A 22083-nucleotide genomic window follows, 5' to 3' on the forward strand; every position below is an offset into this window, starting at 1 on the left:
AAGGTTGTAAAGGTTGTAAAAAAAAAAAAATCATTTTGAAACATTTTGTGTATGTCATGCATTGGTGGAAAAATTTCACTTTGCATTTGGGATAAAACGATGGATGGTGTGTGTATGTGTGTGAATGAATTACTACTAATTCCTGTGACATTCATACATTTTTTGCAATTAGAATTAGCAACTGTCTCCTTAACTGTTTTTTGTCCTAGTGGTTTTCATGGGCAGTTCAAAATATCCAGATGAGAATGGGTTTGATGCTTTTCTAAAGAAACATGGGGGCAGTGACAATGCTTCAACAGACTGTGAACGGACAATCTTCCAATTTGATGTACAGAGGAAATATTTCAAGGAAGCTCTCGACAGGTATCTTGATTATTCTAAGTCAAAAGCTGGCGTTGTAGCGGGATTGATACAGCTTCCCATTTCATCTGTTACTGACACATCTAATGATTTTTCAGCTTTTGAGTAACTGCTGAAAAAAGTGATTGTAAATAACTTAGTGATTACAGCCTTTTGAGAATAGGTGACTTTGTAATAAATGTAAAGGCTATAATATTTAAGATAACTGTTAGCAAAACATTTGCTTAATTGAAGAAGAAGAACTTTTAAAAAGTTTGTATTGAGGACTGGCATCTTTGTGTATCAGTTGATTTAAGAGTTTCCTTGGCAGGGAACATAATTCACTGTCAGTATTAATCCACAACATTCATAAAGGAATGAATACATGTTTTGATTTTTGTTAGTGGAGATAGCCCAAGACACTTAGGATGCAATCCTGTGCATGTTTAGACAGAAAAAAGTCCTACAACTCCCAGCATGCCCCAGCCAGCATGGCTAGCTGGGAAATGCTGAGAGTGGTAGGACTTTTTCTGTCTAAACATGCATTAGATTGCGCCCTTAAAGAGGTAGCATAACTTATGTTGGGTCATAAACATGTGATGGATGTATTTTAAGCATTTGCCTAGGATATAGGAGAAAGTTTAACCACATAAAGGCGGGGCATATTAACATTGTAAAAAACATTTCCTTGCTTGCTACTGTTACTAAATGTATCTTCCATGTTCACAATTGCATGTTCCTTTCTGTATCTGAAATTTCATTTTGTGCCAGCTTCCCAGGTTGGTAGGAAAAATATAAATTAACAGTGTTTTTCTGCTTCAGATGGGCACAGTTTTTCATTCACCCTTTAATGATCCGGGATGCAATTGATCGGGAAGTTGAGGCTGTAGACAGTGGTAAGAATCCTGACTTTTCTTGTCATTTTATATTTAGTTTTTAAAAAGGTAAGTTTGCTTGGCAAAAAGGTTTTGGTAACATACTTTCATGAAGCAGTGCATCCATGCGTGCTCTTACAAGTCAAACTCATAAGCTGTATCCTAAAGTTTTCAAGAATGTATAGGCGAACTTATTGTTTCTAATGAATAATTAATTATCTGCCAGCTCAGTAAAGCACTTAATACTTCTTTCACAAATTCAATGGAACTTCAAAACTATGGTTGGATAAAATGAAGTCAGATCAATCCGAAGGGAAAGATGATGTTTCCTGTTACATAATATTTCCAACTCAAAATGTAATATTCTCTAAATTGAGTAGAAGTATATGTTGGAAAGCCTGTATGTCAATCCAGCATACATGTGGAAGCTGGCTTCTGCTTACAGTTTGTCCTCTGAATTGGGTCTTGCATGTTCAGAAAAGTGCTTCATATGGTAAAAACACCATGCAGCTGGGCAGCATGTGCTGTGATAAGTGCTCATTGTCTGTCTCCTAGGGATGTCCTTTGCCAGGAAATCTGGCCCTTTTTGGGCTCACTGGATTTCTGAAGTGGCGAGCTGAGCCATGGGTTTCTTCCCGAAATCCAGGAACTTTTCCGGGTTTAAAAAAAATTGCGTAAATAGCAAATTGCAGCTGGGATTTGTGTAATTTGTGCAAATGGCATTTATGAAAATTTTTAAAACCCGAAAATCTGTGAACTGGCCCAACTTGATGCAGATCGAGTCAGGCCAGCTCATGGGAAAATGAGCTGAAGTCCGGGGGGCCAAGTTGATGAAAGTTCAGTGTACTCCACCCCCCAGATAGAGTCCTTCAACATCCCTACTCTGTGCACATAGATTTGACATCGCCAGACATTTGTTAGGGGCTAACAGTCCAGACCATTTCTTGATCCAGTAAATCTGTACCAGCATAGGCAAAGCTCCTTGTTTCAGGGCCCCTTGTTTCAGGCCCCCTGACTGCCTGTTTTGGTTTCATCTTCCAGAAGTAAAAGTAAACACATGAGCCTTGCATATAAGTAGACTTGGTTAAATACCAAGACTTGGTTTCAGTGTTAGTCGTTCTGATTTGCTTTTTCTGTTTTGAGAAATGAATGCTTTCATGGGCATGGCTTGATCATATTACTACAGTCAAGGCTGAGGTTGAAGGCCAGTATGCTTTGAATCTGAAAACCTTCTTTTAAAAAAAACAACAGAATATCAACTTGCAAGGCCCTCTGATGCAAACCGAAGAGAGATGTTGTTTGGAAGTCTCGCCAGGTCTGGCCATCCCATGAAGAAGTTCTTTTGGGGTAAGTATGTCCTAATATGACCATCTCAATACATATGGTTGGATCCACCCTAACTGAAGTCTTAATACGTGTCTATTCAAAAGTAAGTCACATTGAGTTCAGGGGGCTTACTCCTAGCTAAGTGGGTATAGGATTGTAGTCTAAGAGTGCAATGCTATGTATGTTTAGACAGAAAAAAGTCTTACAACTCCCAGCATTCCCCAGCCAGCATTGTGCTTTAAGTTAATTGAGCTTGGTTTCCATTACTACAACCTTTGATTTGTTCCAGCAAGGCAGCTCTTATGAAAGTTAGGAATGGAACCTCCTTTTATAGAGGCAGTATATCTTTGAATACCAACTCCTGGGGAGAAACTACAGGGGATGATGTAGTTTCAATCAAGCATGCTTGATTTCACAGTGTAGAAATGGATGTAATACCAAGTGGGTTTTCTGTTGTAATCTAATCTAATCTATTGGAGAGAGAGAGAATGGAAAAATAGTTTTATGAATATGCAATTTAACTGATTACTCCAGGAATGGGCAACTTCTTTTCTGTTGAGGGCCACATTCCCTCATGGGTAAAACCTATCAGGGGCCACATGTCAGCAGTGGGTAGAGTCACCGCCAAAAGTGGGTAGGTCTCCCCTTTTTCTTTTTCTGCCATCCCCTTTTCTCTCTCTCCCTTTTTCTTCCTATGCAGTGCCAGATGGCCCTTGCCAGAACTCTGACCTGATCACATGCAGGAGGCTTTTGAAATTTGGCCAAGGGCCGCAGGCTGCTTACCCCAGGAGTAATCTATTATTCTACTAAAATCTGGCAATTAATCGATTTAAAATGTCTTTAATTGGGTTGCAGCCCTAGAACAAATTGGCATAAGGAATGCCAAAGTGAAATGTAAGCAATTGATTGCGCTTCAGGCAGGGGTAGGCAATGTGGTGCTCCCCAGATGTGTTGGACTCCAAGTCCCAACAGCCCCAGCCACCATGGCCAGTTGTGACAGTTGTCATTCAAAACATCTGGGCACCAGGTTGCCTACCCCTGCCTTAGGGTATATATGTCACGAAACACAGAGACTTCTGGCCAGGCTAGTTCAATACAAGGAGAAGATGACGCAACCTTTTGCCACAAGCTGTTCTACACAGTTTATCCTGAGCCTTGTATGTGGGTGTTGAAGAGATTTCCTGTCCTCTTCCAAACCAATCCTCCTGGAGTCTTCCTTCATATGTGCTTTTTGTGCTGGTGTTCTGTACAGTTTATTCCAGGCAGCAGGGGAAGGAAGCATAGTGAGATGACTGGACAGGGCCAGCACCAAAGCTAGGCATGATTGGGCGCTTGCTGAGGGCCCACAACCCAGCAGGGGCCCACTGACAAGAACTTCCTGGACCTGCTCCTTCTCTTCATAATTTGCGACCTGCTTCTTCACCTGCCTCTTACTCTGGCCCAGACAGTGGTGGTGGTGAGAAGGAGCAGTAGATATCACTACCTTCTTGCTCACTGGCTGTTTGTCTGTCCGGCAAGCAAGTAGTAACAACAATGAGAAAGAGGAGGAAGAGCAATAGCAGCTGGTGGCAGTGGGAGTGAGGAAGTCGATTCCCTGAGGGAGGGGGTCCACTGAGGGTGCCATGCCCAAGGGCCCTCAAAAACCTTGAGCCGACACTGAGTGATAGACCTCTTTTGCCCTACTGCTTGAAATGTCTCTTTCTGGAAGGTAGAGGAGAAGGAGGGGAAACCTGGGTTGGCAACTGGGATGAAGTCTGGGGAGATCTAGCCAAGAGACTGCCAGTTGGCCTCAAACGAGACAAATACTTCTATATTATTTTGTCAGCGCAGCATACTTTTTCCACGACTTCTGCTATGGCAACTATTTGATTTAGATATAACTAATGGGGGTGGGGGGGGCAGTTTGATGTCATTTTCCCTGTGACTTTGGATTCCTAGTGGCTTCTTTGTTGTAGATGCCTGCAAAGGGTAAGAGTTTTAGACCCTTCGAACAAAAGTATAAAACTTTCAAGCAGAATGTTTTTAAGAATGCACAACCTTTTATTTTGAATGTTATTACAGGTAACGCAGACACTCTGAAACATGAGCCGAAACAAAATGGCATTGATACCTACACCAGGCTGAGGGAATTCCGGCAGCGCTATTACTCTGCGCACTATATAACTTTAGTTGTCCAGTCTAAAGGTAATGTCTGTTCATTCGAAACTACAGATGCAAACTGTGATGCATTGCATTGCTATCCTATATACACTTACCTGGGAGTAAGCCCTATTAAACTTTATAGGACTTACTTCTGAGTAGGCATGCTTAGAACTGAACTGAAATCAAGAAATACTTGCATGTATCTGGCTAAACACTTGGCCCATCTGTCTTTGACTTCTGTATATAAGTTTCTAGTTAACCTTGATGAAGTAGGTGTTCCTTTGGGGTTATCTATAAGTACAAGAGGAGACGTTGTCCCCTGAGGGGATCTTAGGTGTCCCAGTCATCTTTGAAAATAGAGCCCTGTGTTTGGGCACTATCATTTGTATAGGTTTCGTTAACTGCATTGCTTAGCCCCCTTTTTTTTTGGTCCTAATTAGATTAAATGAAGTTTGCTCTATTGGATGAATCATATGTTTGGTAGTTTGTTTATGAAAAGACATAAATAGTCTTGAAGTCAAATGCACTTCAGAGTTTCCAGTTTATGATATGCTGGTATATCATTTGGGATCCAGACTTGGAATGCGAATTTTCCCAGTGTTTTGTATGCTGTTACAAACATTGTAGTGATGTCTTTTTCTCAGTGAGAGGGAAAGCTGCCTCTCTCCTCGCAACCCTAAGGGCCAGTCTGTATGTTTACAGCTCCTCTGTGGAAGCTGCTTGAAAAAGACTGGGCGTGTTGCTGCTATCACATGGAGTATTTCTGGCAGCATCTGCCAGGCATCACAAGTGGCAACGGACTTGTGGTAAACAGTTGACACATGGAAGCTGTTTCTGATGGCTTTCGGGTAGGGCCCATAACATATAGACCAGCCCTATTTTTGCCTGGGATAGCTTTAACCTTGCCTTCCACAACCTGCCACCCTCCAGAGGTTTTGGACAACAACTCCCATTATCCCCAACCAGCACAGCCAATGGTCAGGGGTGATGGGAGTTGTTGCTCAGAGCCTCTGGAGGACAGCAGGCTGGGAAAGGCTGGTTTAACTGATATAACCTGCTTGGGAAAGGGTGAGAGTGCAGAGGTTTACTGCACCCACCTGCTCCTAGGCTTTTCAGTGTCTGTTGTAGGAAACATGATTCATACTGGGTTCAGCCACAGTCCAAAATGTAACCCAAGTGCCAGATGCAAGTATAGTTGAGGTATACTGAGGGAATTGAGTCTACAGGTGTTATTGTGCTTGCATCCTTGCTGTAGTCAGTTGATCAACGGGTTTGTCATCCTAAAAATGACTACAGAATGAATGGGTTTTCTAGCTTCCACCCATCTTTCTGGGAACATGTTTCTTGCCTTCCATGAGTTGGGTTATGATCTGCATTTTTCCCCCCTCCATAGAAACCTTGGATACCCTGGAAAAATGGGTGACTGAAATCTTCTCAGAGATCCCAAATAAGTAAGAACTTTTCCCCCCACCGATTTTCTAATAAGTATGATGTAAAACTGTATCCACCATTTTGCATGCAAAGTCATATAAGATCACATTGTACCCCCTGCTCTGCCCATCCTTTTGTTTCTCACATTTCCCCCTTCATCCCAGTGCTGCTGTTTTACTTTCTCTTCCCCCTGCAACTGCCTTAATGCCTGGGGGAGGGGCGGTGGGGGAGGGAAAGAGGGTTAGCCATCACAGTATAGTGATGCTGCCAGAAAAGAGCTCAGAGAATTGAGGCCGCACATTTTGCATAGTCATCTGAAGGCAATTCCTGCTTACCTATTCATTACTTTTTAATTGTAAAGACTAGGTGATATTTTAATTTGGAAGCAACATGTAACATGGGGGGGGTGGAAACCTGGAGCCAGTGTGGCATAACTTAGCTGTCATTATTACAGTATATGTTGCTATGTGGAGTTGACCTACATACTGGCTAAGAAATAGCCTGTCTGTGTCCTGGCTAGGACACTGGCCGCCTTTCCTCTTGTACAAAATTAATGCTAAGCACAAATTGTATCAGATTGTCAAGTTAAGACTCTCAGCAAGCATATCAAGAAGATCTAAAAGTATGCAGTATTTCTCCTAAACTATGGCTATTTCATCTCACCTGGTTTAGCTTCCTAGTGTTGATTGGTAGATGTTCTATGTTCCTAGATATGCTGTGTTTCTGATACGACACAGGTTTACTAAGACGAGTAGCATTCAGATCTATATATGATGCTAGAATACTGTTCACTGGGGCGTCAGTTGTTTGATGACTTCAGTTCAGCATTTTTATACTACTACCTTTGTGGTTTGTAGTGGGTTTTTTTTTTTGTCTGGGAATGATGCTTAGAGACATCTTTGTGCCTAAGAGAGATATATAGAAGCCTATGACTTCCGTCTTTGAGTTTTTTACATTTTATTTTTACAGACAGGGTCAGTGAAATAGATTAAGTACTATATATTCTAGTCAGTCTGCTGATTACTTTTTAGGCACAATTTTTTATTGTAGGAACTGCGGGCTGGAAACAATGTATCTCTGCCTTTTTCCCCAGCAAATGTTGTGCAATTCTGAATAATGAGCAGATAGTAACCCCAATCCAGAGATCTTTGTTATAGCTAAAACAGCAAAGAGACTTTTGGCACATTAAAGACTAACAAATGTATGTTGGCATAAGCTTTCGTGGCCTGTCTGCTTCTACTCCCCTGGAAATGGTTTGGTGCAGCAGGCCGTGTGCATGTTCCCATACATAAGGTTCTTCCCTGCCAAACGCATGGCGGCGTGATCGCCTGTAGCGCATGGTGCCTGGAATCAAATCCTTCTCCCACGACAGGGGATTGGTAAGTGCTGGCTATGGCGGGCTGTATTCAGAAAGGTGATTCATGCATGGGAACGTGATTTGGCTTGTGGGTCAGCATTGTTGGGTTAGGACAATGGTGTATAACTTCTCTTGTTTTTAAAGTGATTTACCCAGACCGATGTTTAGCCACCTGACTGAACCTTTTGACACACCGGATTTTCACAAACTTTACAGAGGTGAGTGACCAGGAAGGGCAATTCCCAAAGTGCTAACTGCTTTGAATACTCATTGCATTGTAAAACTGGCAATTTAAAAAATAGTCTGTTTTTTGTAACTTTTCTTTTGAGAGAGAATTTATAATAAGAATGTTGATTACATCAGGAATTAATTGTGCGTTTGCATTTACAGTTGATTTTTTTTATCTCTAGTTGTTCCAATCAGAAAAACTCACTCTCTAAATATCACTTGGGCTCTTCCTCCACAAGAACAATATTACAGGTAAGTTTAGTCTCTTGTTATAATAGAACCCCTCATATAGATACCATAAAACTGAACTACTTCAACCCTATACATGTCTACTCAGAAGTAAGTCCTATTGATTGCAATAAGGCTTACTCTCAGGTAAGTGTGTATGGGATTACAGCCTCAATTGTTGATATAGAATAAGCAGTCTGATACTTCCATTTGTATAATTGCATCCTATAACGCTTAAATGATTTATATTTTCAGTTCTGTCTGAAGATGGTAGTGGCAGTATGTAGTATTTGTAATGTGATGATCCCCAAATCTCAGCATTCTGGAAATGCCTGTTCTATTTGCTAATTTCTATGATGGCTGGAAACTAGGGTGTTCAAGGAATGTATTATGGCCTCTCTTTTTCCCTGCAGGGTGAAGCCACTTCACTATATTTCTTGGCTTGTTGGGCATGAAGGCAAAGGCAGCGTTCTTTCGTTTCTTAGGAAAAAGTGTGTATTCTGACAGTGCAACTTACTGACATTGGCAGTGACAAAGGATGAAAGAAGAAATTAAAATATTTTAACCCTTAATTGCAACATTGACAAGAAATATGTGGTTTCATATTATTTCTGTAATGCAGACTGTTGAGAAATGTCAGTTTCCTCATTGACTAAGTCAAAGGAAGTCATTCACATGGCATCTTGAATTTGTCAAATAGTATTGCTTGAAAACTGTATAGAGACATATCTATTAAATGGGCAAAGGCAATCTGTCAACAGTAACACTGATGTAAATCCAAAATCCACCGTTGTGCAATAACTTTATTAGGATCAACTGAGCATGCAAACTTTCAAATCCTCCAGAACTCTTCATCCAGCTAGAACTTCAAAGCTTGCACACTTCACCATTTTGGTCGGTCCTAATAAAAAATTATTTTTTATGCCCAGCTTTGGGTTTTTCCTCATGGACCAGCATGGCTATATTTGTTTTTATTGATATAAATGTGAACAGTACTTGGATTGATAAGTCCATGTAATTGACAACATAGTTAAGTACTTAAGTACTTGACATTGGTATGAGAACACAAGACAAGTAGTTGAAATGTGCTGATATTTACATATCCTCAACAGATCTGATTTTTAAAGAAGATGTTAGGCGCAGTCTCAATGTCCAATGTTAAACCTACTTAGAGTACACCCATTGAAAGGAATTGGACTTAAGCTAGTCATATTGACTTAAATCCCATTCATTTTAATGGGTCAACCCTGTAAGTCTCAGTTGGTATTATTGTCATACATGGCAGACAGCATTTTGAAAAGTCCCTCCACAGACCCTTGTCCTGATTCCATCATGTGAGATGATAGAGACTTTCAAATTAGGGCTTAATAACTCTCGCAGTTTAATGTTGGGAGATTATTTATTTCATTTCATTTCTATACTGCCCAATAGCCAAAGCTCTCTGGGCGGTTCACAAAGATGCAAGCAGCCTTTTCTTCACACAGATTGCATTAATCAAAGCTGGGCAAAGTTGCCTCCCCCAGCCACAATTTAATTTGTTGGATTATTTCACCTGTTCATTCTAAAGCACAGGTGGTAAGTTTTTCTCTTGCAGATGGTCAACAAATACATTGGAAATGTGTCAGTATTTCTAAGTTCATCTGATACGTTAAACTTTTCTGACAGATTCTGGGCACTTGCGTTGTATGGAGGAAATGGTGAGACAGGATTCGAGCAAAACTCCACATACTCTGTCTTCAGTATTTGTGTGACTCTGACAGATGAGGGGTACAAGCATTTCTATGAGGTATATTTTAACTGCAGCCTGGAGTTCTTACTATGTTTGCTTATCATAGATGCCCAAAACTTGAAAGTGCTTTGTATTCCCATTTTCAGGTTGCTCACGTTGTATTTGAGTATCTGAAAATGTTGCAGCAAACAGGACCTGACCAAAGGTAACTAAAGCTTTTCAGCTTGTTTCTAGTGAGCAACAGATGTTACTTTTTTGTTCTTGTTGTTTTTTTCTCTCATTCCTATACTTGAGCAGAAATAGTAAATTGCAGGAAATGGTTGTAAAAAAGAGATGGAGGAACTGGAAGTCACCCTAACAAGCAATCATAGGAAAAAGCAATAAAAATTAGGTAATTAAGGGCACAATCCTATGCATATTTAGACAGAAAAACTCCTACAGCTCCCAGCATGGCTGGCTGAAGGGATGCTGGTAGTTGTTAAGACTTTTTTCTCTCTAAACTTGTTGTTGTTGTTATTTATTACATTTCTATACTGCCCCATTGCCAAAGCTCTCTGGGCAGTTTACAGAGATTAAAAACACTAAAAATACAGTATACAGAGGTTAAAAGCCATTTGCAGAAAAAAACACATGTGCAGACGATATACACAAACACAACATATATCTAAAACAACTTCAAACAATCAACCATAACCCTAAGACAAATTCAGGATCGATTAAAATTCATCATATGCTGCCAGATGCCTGGGAGAAAAAGATCTTGACCTGGTGCCTAAACGATAACAATGTTGCTGCTAGGCGGACCTCATTGTGGAGATGATTCCATAATTGGAGGGCCACCACTGAGAAGGCCCTCTCCCTTGTTGCTGTCTTCTCAGCTTCCCTTAGAGTAGGCACCCAGAGGAGGACCTTAAATGTTGAGTGTAGTATGCATAGGATTGTGCCTTAAGTGCTTGAAGATGTCAGAGTTGGTTTAGAGTGATTGGATTATTCACTATCCAGAGACACTATATTTGATGTATTATTAGTCATAGTCACTGTATTTGTATACTGCTTTTCTTATATACAGTTAGGGCCAGAAATATTGGAACAAGGATAACTGTTTTGGCAGTTGGCCTCTGTACACCACCACACTGAAGTTGAAAGGAAACACGCCCAGATGGGAGCGAAGTCAGGACTTTCAGCTGTAATTCAAGGGGTTTGACAAAAGTGGGGCACTAACCATTCGGGAAGGACAGCCAGTGGCATACACACACACCCATCATTGGTGGCTCATAAGTAATGGAACGAATGGCTGACAAGCAGCTGCATAGCCAGATGTGGCCTGTTTCCTGGGTACCCCATGACCAATCAAGCAGATAAAAGGCCTGGAGGTGGTTCTGAGTGTTACATTTGCATTTGGCAGCTGTTCACTGGAACTCCCAACATGAGGTCCAAAGAGGTGTCCATGTGAGTGAAGGAGGCCATCATTAGGCTGAGGAAACAAAATAAACCCATCAGAGAGATAGCAAAAACAGTGGGAATGGCCAATACAACAGTTTGGAACATCCTGAAAAAGAAGGAATTAACTGGCAAGCTCAGCAACAGCAAAAGGCCTGGAAGACCACGGAAGACAACTAAAGTGGATGGCTGCAGAATTCTGCTCATGGTGAAGAGGAACCCTTTCACAACATCTACCCAGGTCAAGAACGCTCTTGCAGAGGTAGGCATGTCATTGTCAACATCTACAGTCAAGAGACGGCTTTATGAATGTAAATACAGAGGCTTCACAACAAGGTGCAAACCACTGGTAACGCTCAAGAACCGCAAGGCCAGATTAGCCTTTGCCAGCAAATCCTAAAAAAGCCTGCCCAGTTCTGGAATAAGATTCTTTGGACTGATGAACCCAAGATTAACTTGTACCAGAATGATGGGAAGAGAAAAGTATGGAGAAGGAAAGGAACAGCTCATGATCCAAAGCATACCACATAATCTGTCATACATGGTGGAGGCAGTGTTATGGCATGGGCATGTATGGCTGCCAATGGAACCGGGTCACTGGTGTTTATTGATGACCTGTGTTCTGATAAAAGCAGTAGGATGAATTCTGAAGTGTATAGGGCTATACTTTCTGCTCAGATTCAGCTGAATGCTGCCAAACTGATAGGACGCCGCTTCATATTGCAGATGGATAATGACCCAAAACATACAGCAAAAGCTACCCCAGAGTTTCTCCAGGCAAAGAAGTGGGATGTTCTTCAATGGCCAAGTCAGTCACCTGATCTCATCCCAAAAGACCATGCTTTTCACTTCCTGAAGATGACTGAAGGCAGAAAGACCCACAAACAAGCAGCAGCTGAAGGCAGCAGCAGCAAAGGCCTGGCAAAGCATCTCGAGGGAGGAAACTCAGCATTTGCTCATGTCCATGGGTTCCAGACTTCAGGCAGTCATTGACTGCAAAGGATTTTCATCCAGGTATTAAAGGTGATCCTTAAGTTTGGAATGATGTTGGTTTGTTCCATTACTTATGAACCACTAATGATTGGGGGGGTGTATGCTGTCCTTCCTGAATGGTTAGTGCCCCACTTTTGTCAAACCCCTTGAATTACAGCTGAAAGTCCTGACTTTGCTCCCATCTGCGTGTGTTTCCTTTCAACTTCAATGTGGTGGTGTACAGAGGCCAACTGCCAAAACAGTTATCCTTGTTCTAATATTTCTGGTCCTGACTGTACATTATACTCAGGGTAGTCCACAACAAAAATCATGAACACCCCCCCCCAAATATAAATATATAAGAATACCTTGTTATCCGTAGCATCTCTCTCTGAAAGACAATTCAGAACAGTTTAATAATAGATCCATAATAAAAGCTCAATATCAAAATAATTCATTACTAATAGAAAGAGAGTATGACACCCTCTGAGGTATGAGGTGGTAGCAGCAGAAGCAACTGCAAAGGGGTATGGGGGCAGCTCTCAGTCCCGGGTGTAGCAGGAATGGGGTGAAACATCTTCTGGCTTAGATGGCAAATGGCAAAGCTCTCCCCTCTGGCATGGTGGTTAAACTGCCGAGAAACTGCCGTGCATTTTTGTTTTTTCTTGACAAATGTGACATATTGAAGATACACTGTATCACCCACAGAATATGGGAAGAGATCCAGAAGATTGAAGCCAATGAATTTCATTACCAAGAACAGGTATTTAGTTTTTCAAACGTCTGTGAAGCCCAATTTTAAAACTGCCCTGGTGGTTTTGCCTCATAATTTGCCATTTATCACGCTCTAACCTTATGGAATTTGCAAGACAGAGGTGGGGTTCTGCAACAAAATGTTGCTGTGTGGAGTGCTCCTGTTCCAGTCTGTTAGCCATGGCCTCCTCCATCATACTGCATTCCATTCCGCCTCCTATGTGGTTTTCCTTAAAACAGTCAGTCAGAATTTTGTAGCCAATGAATATTGTCAGTCGTTATTGGGCTCCCTTTAGGGTTTTTTTCTGAATATTCCTTTTGTACTTCAGCAACCTTTGGGGTTTCCCCAAGCTCTTGTGTCTGGATTAGCTGCATCCATACTCACCTCTGAATTTCAGAAATAGAGCAAATGACACATGAGGAAAATAAGAATTTGCATGCTGTCACTGATGTTATTTCTCATAGACTCAAAATGTAGCTCATTGTAATGTCTTTTTGGTTTTGTTTTTCATCTCTATTTGGTTTAGATTATAGAGCAATCTGAATGCTGTGTAGGCTAAGCATGCTTTTGTGTTTCACGTAACATTTTTTTAGCTGGCTGAATCTCAAATCTTGATTTTAGAGTTCTGTTTAGGAAACATGTTTTTTTGCCTTAACTTTGCCTTAACTTTGATTCTTGTTGAGCCTGTGGAGGATTTGGATGAACAAACCCCTCTCCCCAAACATGCATTGACTTCTGCAGTTGCCATGCATTTGGGAATGAAGTGAATTGGGTGCAGCAGAAGATGGGCTGTACTGCCGTTGATCATTTGGATAAGCTGCTGAAATCTGGGACTGTTCAGCTAGTTGGGCTTGACTCTTGATACATAGCAACTGCCAAAGTCAGTGCATATTGTGTGGGGAAATTGATGGTCTGGATCCACTAAGTTGAAAGTGGGTGGGGGGATGTTCAGATAGTGAAATGTAACTGTTTGTTTTACAGACTGACCCTGTTGAATATGTTGAGAGTCTTTGTGAAAATATGCAGCTGTTTCCAAAAGAAGACGTTCTGACAGGAGACCAGCTTCTCTTTGAATACAAGCCAGAGGTAACTAGACTTTCTAGGTCTTGGTATGTGAGATGAAGCTGACCTTAGAAGAATGGATTTGAAGATATCTTTACCTCAAACAGGTTGAAATCTGTTTCAGATTTGGAGAACAGATTCTCCCAGTAAAGGGTCTCTTTTTACTGCCTTTCATACTCTGTTTTCAGAGTGAAGTAATGGAATATAGAACTGTCTTGCATGAATAGAGAGACAATATGTCTTTGACTCCTTTATCTTTGCAGATCATTGCTGAAGCTCTTAACCAGCTGTCTCCCCAGCGAGCCAACCTGATTCTGTTATCCGCTGCCCATGAAGGCCAGTGTCATCTGAAGGAGAGATGGTTTGGGACACAATACAGTGTTGAAGGTACAACCACTTTGAGTCCCCCTGAAGCAACGTCAGGTGCAGAGAGAGGCCATGAAAGGCACTGCAGTGTGTATATTGGAGTGGGACTATCCTGTGGGTCATTGAGCCTCTGCTGCTAGAAATTAAGGAACATCTAGACCAGCCTTCTCCAACCTGGTGCCATCCAGATGTTTTGGACTTCAACTCCCATTAGTCCAAGTTAGCATGACCAATGGTCAGAACGCTGGGATTAGTTGTCCAAAATGTCTGGAGGTCACCAGGTTGGAGAAGGCTGCTCTAGAGAGCAGAGAAATAGGGTTGGATCCAGACTTTGTGGTACTTAGAGTAGACCCACTGGAATCAATGCAAGATGTTAGTCATGATTTACCTTGCTGCATTGCTTTCAATAGACCTAAGCATGATGAAGTCTGGATCCAACTCATGGAATTTCTGTCATGGTTAGTGAAAGGCCATGATTTGGATCCATGAACTGTGTAGGAATCTGGCTAAATCAGGTACATGGATGGCCCACTGCTGCTACAATGCAGAAATGTGATGTATGTGTTGGAGAAGAGGAGGATCAGAGCCATGCCTTGTCTATACAGATCTCTACAGCTAGGTATATCATCCTCATCATGTGCAGTTCTACTAAGTCCATCTATTTTTAATATTAATATTCACAGATGTTGATCACTACTGGAGTGATATGTGGGCCAGTGACTTTATGTTAAATCCAGATTTACACCTCCCTGAAGAAAACAGATATATTGGTGAGTGAGACATGGATTCATACATAATTCGCATAGGGTTGAATTATGGCTATATGTTTCTTTCTGTATATGTTAAATAAGCTGTTCTCTTTTTAAAATGATGACAAACCACCCCTTAGGTTATAAGTGAAAGGAACAGATTTATTTCATTGGACCTCTATCATGTTGTATTCCAAAGAATTAGGGCACATTATACAGCAGAATTTGAAATTTAGGATGCTGCATAAGACCAACAACCCATTTGTGCAGCAGATCATAAACAACTGCTGTGCCACTATCACTTGTGGTAGTGGCACTTGTGATTGTATCCTTATACTTGTTTTGGGATGCTTGAACTACTTGACCAGTTCAAGACTGCATAGGTTTGGGTAATTCATTTTGAAGAGATATGTACTTGTTCTGTTTTGTGAATGTGAAGTAGTAACTCCTCCTTTCACCATTTTAGCAACTGATTTTGCTCTGAAAGCCCCTGACTGCCCACAGACTGAATATCCAGTCACTATACTGAGTACCCAGCAAGGCTGTTTGTGGTACAAGAAGGATGATAAATTCAAAATCCCTAAAGGTATCATTTTTACGTTTGTCTTTTATTCTAACTTCTAATGTGCTTCCATCTTATAAAATAGTGGATAATCTAAAGAGCACTCTTTCTCCTTTGGGCTTATCATATGACTTCTTTTGAAATTACTTTTTTTCGATTTAACACAGATGTTCAACCTTACACTGGTGTCTTGTGCTGAATCAAAGTTTGTGTGGCTATTTTTTTGCACATCTATTTTCCCCATTGAATCACACGTTTAGCCTGGTAGCTGCAGTGGTTTTTAGAATATACCTTTTAGTAGTAAAACAGATATAAATTTAAATGACAACTCCATGCATCTTAGAGATCCATGTCCTAACATGAATTTCTGGTTTTGTATTTTTTAAAAATCAAGACAGAAGTAGAGCAAACTAAGCAATTTATTGGCATCATAAAGCACCATGTTGTTTCCATTTTACCTGGCTTGGCTGTGTTGGTGCCTTGGCTTTAGAAAGTGAAGACTTGGAGCATTTCTTATGTCATCTAAACATTGTGTTTTGGGCTGGGGTATTTCTTAAATTCTAGATACCATTTTCTTGATGTTGGCAGGGGAGCGTCAAGCACTGTGTTTCAGTCAGTGATTTGTGGAACTGCACTGCTCTACAGACACGCCACCCCGCTTCTGCTAGCCAGGGGCAGGCGTATTGGCCCAGCCTTCGTGTCTATATTGGGTGCAAAGCTGTGCTCCTTTCTTCTTCCCAGCAACATACAGATCCCCATCCCTTCTTGGTGCCAATCCAGGATTTAAAAGGTTCTCTGTGATGGCTGTAGGACCTGCTGGCATTCAGTCTGTTGTGTTGGAGAGGTGAATAGGTCTAATCAACAGTGCTGTATCTTAACTGGATGGACAGGATGTCATGTATTTTAAAAAGATTGAGAACTGTGGATCTGGATCTCCCAAAGAGAAATAACTACTTGAAGAAAGCTCCCCACTGTTTGCCATTGCTCATTATAACCTTTCTTTCAGCTTATATCCGTTTCCATCTAATCTCACCGCTGATCCAGCAGTCTGCCGAGAAGTAAGAGTGACAGTCTTATTGTCTATTCTTTGGTTTGCTTTTATTTTTCTGCTGTAAAACATTTTAAATTACCTTGAAGCATTTAACTAATGGATTCTGTTTACTTGTAGGCCTCTGAGAAAGAGTTTCTGTTGCTTCAGTGTATTCCCCCCCTCCCCCTTACTAATGCATACATGTGGGATAGTAGGTGGTGGTGGTGGTAGTGAAATTCCAAATGCTGTGCTTTTGCATTGCATTGCATAAAATGGAGCTTTGCATTTACTATGCAGTTTATGGCCTAAAAATATTACAGTCTGATATTGTGTAATCTCTTGATATATGGAATGCAATCTTTTCCAATTTGAATGAACTGTATCATTCCAAAGAGTTTTACTATGAAGGAATTCAAATTCTTGCCTTTGTTTCCCACCATCTCAAATTATTGTGTCCAGCGTGGTGCTCTTTGATACGTTTGTGAACATCCTTGCGCACAACCTTGCTGAACCTGCTTATGAAGCAGACGTTGCTCAGTTGGAATACAAACTGGTAGCTGGCGAGCATGGATTGATTGTTCGTGTGAAAGGATTCAATCACAAACTGCCTGTAAGTGTTGGCAGGATTTTGGCATTGGAAAAATGACCCGATTCTGTCTATCTGCTCTTGGGAATCAGAGTTTAATTTTCTATTGTAGCTGCTGTTTCAACTCATCATTGACCACTTAGCTGACTTCAGTTTTACTCCAGAAGTTTTTGAGATGATAACCGAGCAGCTGAAAAAGACTTACTTCAACATCCTCATCAAGCCAGAGACACTGGCCAAGTAAGTGTCTGGAGTGCTTGAAGCAATAAGCAATCTCTGGGTTGAGGTTGCAGATTGCAGTTACAGGCAGGCTTGTGTATACTCTGTGGAAGGGAAGTCCCAGTTCTGAACTCAGACTGTGCAGTTGTGGAAATGTGGGTCAGGTTGCTTCTTTTTCATCAGTGTTTTAGTTTTTATTTCAGTATTTTTGGCAAAGGAATTGGATGATAGGAACAAGGAAGGAATAGGAGAGTTGTGTTATGTGTTTTCATGGGGAGGTGAATTAAAGACAAAGGTCCAGGAAACAGGGAAAAGACATTTTGAGAGCATGCAGCATGCTGGTGTATAGACATTTCTGAATACTGAAACTGATCTGGTTCTCCCACTACTTCTGCCACTGAGGAATATCCCTGGCAGTAAAGATAGCATGCAGATACTAGCCCTGAGAAAGGAATGGAAAACATTCAAGCAACCCAAGGTGCTGCAAAGTCCTCCAGATAGTTGCTTTGGGAGTGATACAGGTCTGAGTACTTCCTTCCACATTGGGAAGATGCTCAGAGAATGCCTCTGAGTTCAGAGGACTTCTAGTAGAGACCTGTCATACTTAAAAAAAAAATCCATAAAAATTGGACCGAACATCAACAGAGCTCTGTTATGAGTGACAAGGGCGGGGACTTCTGCACAGTGGACATGGCGGGGGAGAGGGGCATCAAAGTGTGAGGGAAACGCCTTTCCCCAACTCTTGTTGTGTGGCAAAGGGAGGTTGAGAGGGCTCTGAGCCCGTTTCACCTCCTCCCACAGTTAGTTTAGAAAGAAAGGGAGGGCTTAGTCTCCCTTCACCCTCATAAGTACTGTTGGGGAAATGGGTTTCCCCCAAACGTCAGGCCTCCAGGCAAATTTCGCAAGGTCCCCACCCTGGTTGCTTATATACGCCCATGTTAGCTGCAGTTACGATGGAGTTATAAAAATATGCTAGGTGTCTACTCTGAGGACGTCTTGGTTTTTTAATTAAAAAAAGAGGAAAGGAGCAAGAGGCAAGATTTGAATGAAAGCAGTTGCGTATACGTAACTTACTTTTGGACTGGGATGTAGCTTATAGAAAGACTTTCACAGGTAAGCCATTTTTCACTTGACGTGCATTCATCACTATTTCTCCTTGGCCACAGAGATATACGCCTCTTAATACTGGAGCATGGCAGGTGGTCTATGACAGACAAATATGAGACACTGATGAAGGGCCTCTCTTTAGATTCTCTGCTCTTGTTTGTGAAGGCTTTCAAATCTCAACTCTTTGCTGAGGGCCTTGTCCAAGGAAACTTCACAAGCAGCGTGAGTAAAAATTCATCTGCAAGGTCTGCCTCTGAGAACTATCCTGTCTTTTGGTGAGAAATACCTATCAGTTGCCCTGCTGAGCTGTAGGTAGCCACAAATCATAGAAACTATGATATATGGCTACTTCCAGTACCAGAGGCAGTATGCCTATGTACACCAGTTGCTGGGGAACATGGGCGGGAGGATGCTGCTGCACTTGTGTCCTGCTTTTGGTTTGCTGGTCGACAGCTTGTTGGCCACTATGTGAACAGAAAGCTGGACTAGATGGACCCTTGGTCTGATCCAGCATGACTCTTCTTATGTTAAACTACTGGTGTTTCTGACCTCCCTGTTGCGACTATCTCTGTTCATAGCTGCTTTAGTACCAAGCCATGCAAAAGAGAGCCCATTAACAGGTGATTTCCAATAAATCTACCCAAAGGGAATATAAATGAGCTATTGTGCAGCTCCAAGAGAAGAGCACTATTCTATGGAAGTGATCTATATGGTGGAGAGTAAAATTGCAGTGTGTCTCCTGCATGTGCTAGTCTAAGTGCCAGTATATCCTGCTTCAGGGCTATGTGGTGCTATTGTGCTAAAGTTCCATGCATTTAGATCAGGGGTGAGCAACTTGTGGACCTCAAGATGTTTGCGCCTACAACTCCCATCATTCCTTACCATTGGCTGGCTAGGGCTGATGCAAATTGTAGGTCATAATATCTGGCGGGCTACAACTTGTTTAGCCCTGGTCTAGATGCACACATACGGAAGAGGCACATGGTAAAGTCTTTCTCATATGAGAGAGGGCTTCTTGGTGGTAACCACAGGTAGCGACTAATTACTCTGCATGGCCCTGGTAGGGCCAAATTACTTTTAGTTGTTGCTACAGGCTCATCCCTGCTAGTTTTTCTCACACACATCTCTTTGACAGGGAGAATTTGCTGAAGGGCTGGAATCCATGTAGGTTTACAGAAATATAGCAGTAGTGTGACTTGTGCTCACTCACAAAATATTTGTTGTGTGGCCCGTGACAAAACGATTGTTGTACCTGAAGAGTGACCACTGAGTTGTCTCTTGGTTTCAAGGTTTTGAGGTGTAATATTGGAGGTGCCTTTTTTCAGGGGGAAGTGAATCGTTAATATTTTCCTGTACAGTCAATACAGAGTAATCTGGAAAAGGATTTATATTTGTAGCTTCATGGTAAGCATATAAGGGGTGGGGTGTGGGGGTCAGGACCCTGGGTTATTCTACAGAGAGGGAGACTTATGTGCTGCAAGTTCTCTCTGTCTAGTTTATTTCCTCACTGCTGAGAGTACTGTGGGCAAAATACAGTTTTGTGTTATCTCTTGTTGGCATTGTATACATGTATTCAGGAATAATAATGTCTACCATTTTCTTCTAGGAGTCAAAAGAATTTCTGGATTATGTTGTTGAGTGAGTATACTTACCCTTAATATTGGGAACGATTCTATAAAGCAGGAGTGGACAACCAGATGTTTTGGTCTATAACAGTAAATGGCCATGCTAGTCCCAGCAGCATGGCCTTGCTATCTGGGAATGCTGGGAGTTTCAAACCAACACATCTGGAGGGCACCAGGTTGGGGAGACCGCTTGCACGTGTTGTAGCAGGCATCAACCTAGAGCAGCCTCCCACAACCTGGTGCCCCCCAAGTATGTCAGACTGCAATTCCAGTCATTCCCAGGACTAGTAGTCCAACACATCTGAAGGGCATCTGATTGGGGAAGGCTGTCCTAGGGGCATTCCCTTCTGTGTGAGATAAATTATGTCTAGTCTAAGATGGTGCTTTAAAAAAAAATCTGCTGTCCCATTAATCAGGGGCACCCATTTAATTAAAAGGTTTTGTAACTGATTAATCCAACCAATAAATCAATCAAACATTGCAGCCCTACTAAAACAGATGCTACTCTTCCTGAAATTAGGTTTTCCTCTTTCATATGATGGCGGGGCAGGGCAGGTCTTCATCACTATGTACTGGGCGGTGTGGTTTTAGTCTTTTTCTAAACGTACAAGATCTAGCCTACTGAATATTTACAGAATCTTGAGTTTCTAAATCCGGGGTAGGCAGACTTCAGACTTTGTTTTTTACTGGAATCCCAGGATCCATCTACCAGAGTTTGGTGCAGAGGTCATAAACTTAGAATTTAAAGCATGCTGAGCCTAGGAATTTGTTTTGAGTACCAGATCTGAAGGGAGCTCACAGTCCTTCCTCACAAAAATCCACTCCTGGTTACCTCCAAGCTTCCATTCAGCAATATAATTTAGTGCAGTTAGAGGGGTGGGAAGAGTCATTTTGTTGCTGCTATTGGCAAGGGTTTTTGATTCCCAGTTCTTTTACAATCTACATCAAATCACCCAGAGATCTACCAGTAGATCCAGATCTACTTCTGCTCATCCCTGGTCTAGATGATACTGGTGTTAAGGGATGAATTTGCAGCTAATATTTCAATATTTTGACTCTTTTCAGAAAATTGCAGTTCCTTCCTCTAGTACATCCATGTCCAGTTCAGTTCCGGGTGATGGACTTGCCAAGTGCCCATCTGCTGTGCAAAGTGAAAACACTTAACAAAGGGGATGCAAATTCTGAAGTGACAGTTTACTATCAGGTGCTGTGGTGTAAAGAGTGGCTGTATTAATTTCTTCATCATGCATTTGTTGCCCATAGTTAGTGGCCCTCCAGTATAATTTTGAGACATGATTTCATAATATGCACTGACCTTATAAATACATCTGGGAGCAAGAGGAAATTCCTTATATATGAATGCTGTTCTAACATGTGAAAGGGAATAGATTTGTGACTTGTTTCTCTGCTTGCTATAGTCAGGCTACCCCCCCCCCCCATTTCCCCACACTTTCTGATTTGTGCACCTCCTTTAGGAATTGAGAAATTCTCTACTCTGAAATCTCTAAATTGGTTTGCAGTTTGTTCTTTAAAACTGGGCCTGCAGCTACAAACTAGCACATCAGGGAGAAGGTTAGGTTGAATCTTTTCCCCTGATGAGTCAGTTTTCTATGTGAAAGCGTTTATTTTTCCTCATGGTGGAGCTTTCAAATGTGCAACCCCGACCTCTTTCCACCTGCAGTCTGAAGTGGTGCAATCCAGGAACAGCTTTGGCACTTGATTCTGCAGCATGTAGAAACTGTTATCACACTCGCCACAGGAGCACTTAGATTAACCTTATGACTCTTGTAAAAACAGAAGCCAAAACATTGTTTTTAAAATATCATTGACTTCAAGATGGACCTTTCACTTTGCCACAAAGCTGCCACCCATCTTAGGATGGAAACAGACTGCCATTAAATAGCCATTTTAAAAATGTACCACATGGCCGGTTTAATCACTGAAAGAGAAGTCTGC

General features: G+C 41.6%; 1 protein-coding gene across 1 annotated transcript in view; it reads left to right on the forward strand.

Moving 5' to 3' along the window:
* NRDC (nardilysin convertase) overlaps window positions 1–22083 on the forward strand; it is a 49888-nt gene that overhangs the window by 12499 nt on the left and 15306 nt on the right. The window contains exons 4-24 of the mRNA XM_084852505.1: window positions 210–363; window positions 1162–1235; window positions 2466–2561; window positions 4602–4724; window positions 6076–6133; window positions 7615–7688; window positions 7881–7950; window positions 8340–8417; window positions 9592–9712; window positions 9802–9860; window positions 12776–12830; window positions 13803–13907; window positions 14147–14270; window positions 14933–15019; window positions 15465–15584; window positions 16567–16618; window positions 17050–17200; window positions 17289–17416; window positions 18562–18724; window positions 20109–20140; window positions 21193–21331. Coding sequence (XP_084708631.1) covers window positions 210–363; window positions 1162–1235; window positions 2466–2561; window positions 4602–4724; window positions 6076–6133; window positions 7615–7688; window positions 7881–7950; window positions 8340–8417; window positions 9592–9712; window positions 9802–9860; window positions 12776–12830; window positions 13803–13907; window positions 14147–14270; window positions 14933–15019; window positions 15465–15584; window positions 16567–16618; window positions 17050–17200; window positions 17289–17416; window positions 18562–18724; window positions 20109–20140; window positions 21193–21331 — 2063 coding nt within the window. The remainder of the gene's footprint in view (window positions 1–209; window positions 364–1161; window positions 1236–2465; window positions 2562–4601; window positions 4725–6075; window positions 6134–7614; window positions 7689–7880; window positions 7951–8339; window positions 8418–9591; window positions 9713–9801; window positions 9861–12775; window positions 12831–13802; window positions 13908–14146; window positions 14271–14932; window positions 15020–15464; window positions 15585–16566; window positions 16619–17049; window positions 17201–17288; window positions 17417–18561; window positions 18725–20108; window positions 20141–21192; window positions 21332–22083) is intronic.

This window comes from Heloderma suspectum, chromosome 4 (genome assembly GCF_057233095.1).
Source record: "Heloderma suspectum isolate Gila_16-S chromosome 4, 16-S_ref, whole genome shotgun sequence".
Lineage (NCBI taxonomy): Eukaryota > Metazoa > Chordata > Lepidosauria > Squamata > Helodermatidae > Heloderma > Heloderma suspectum.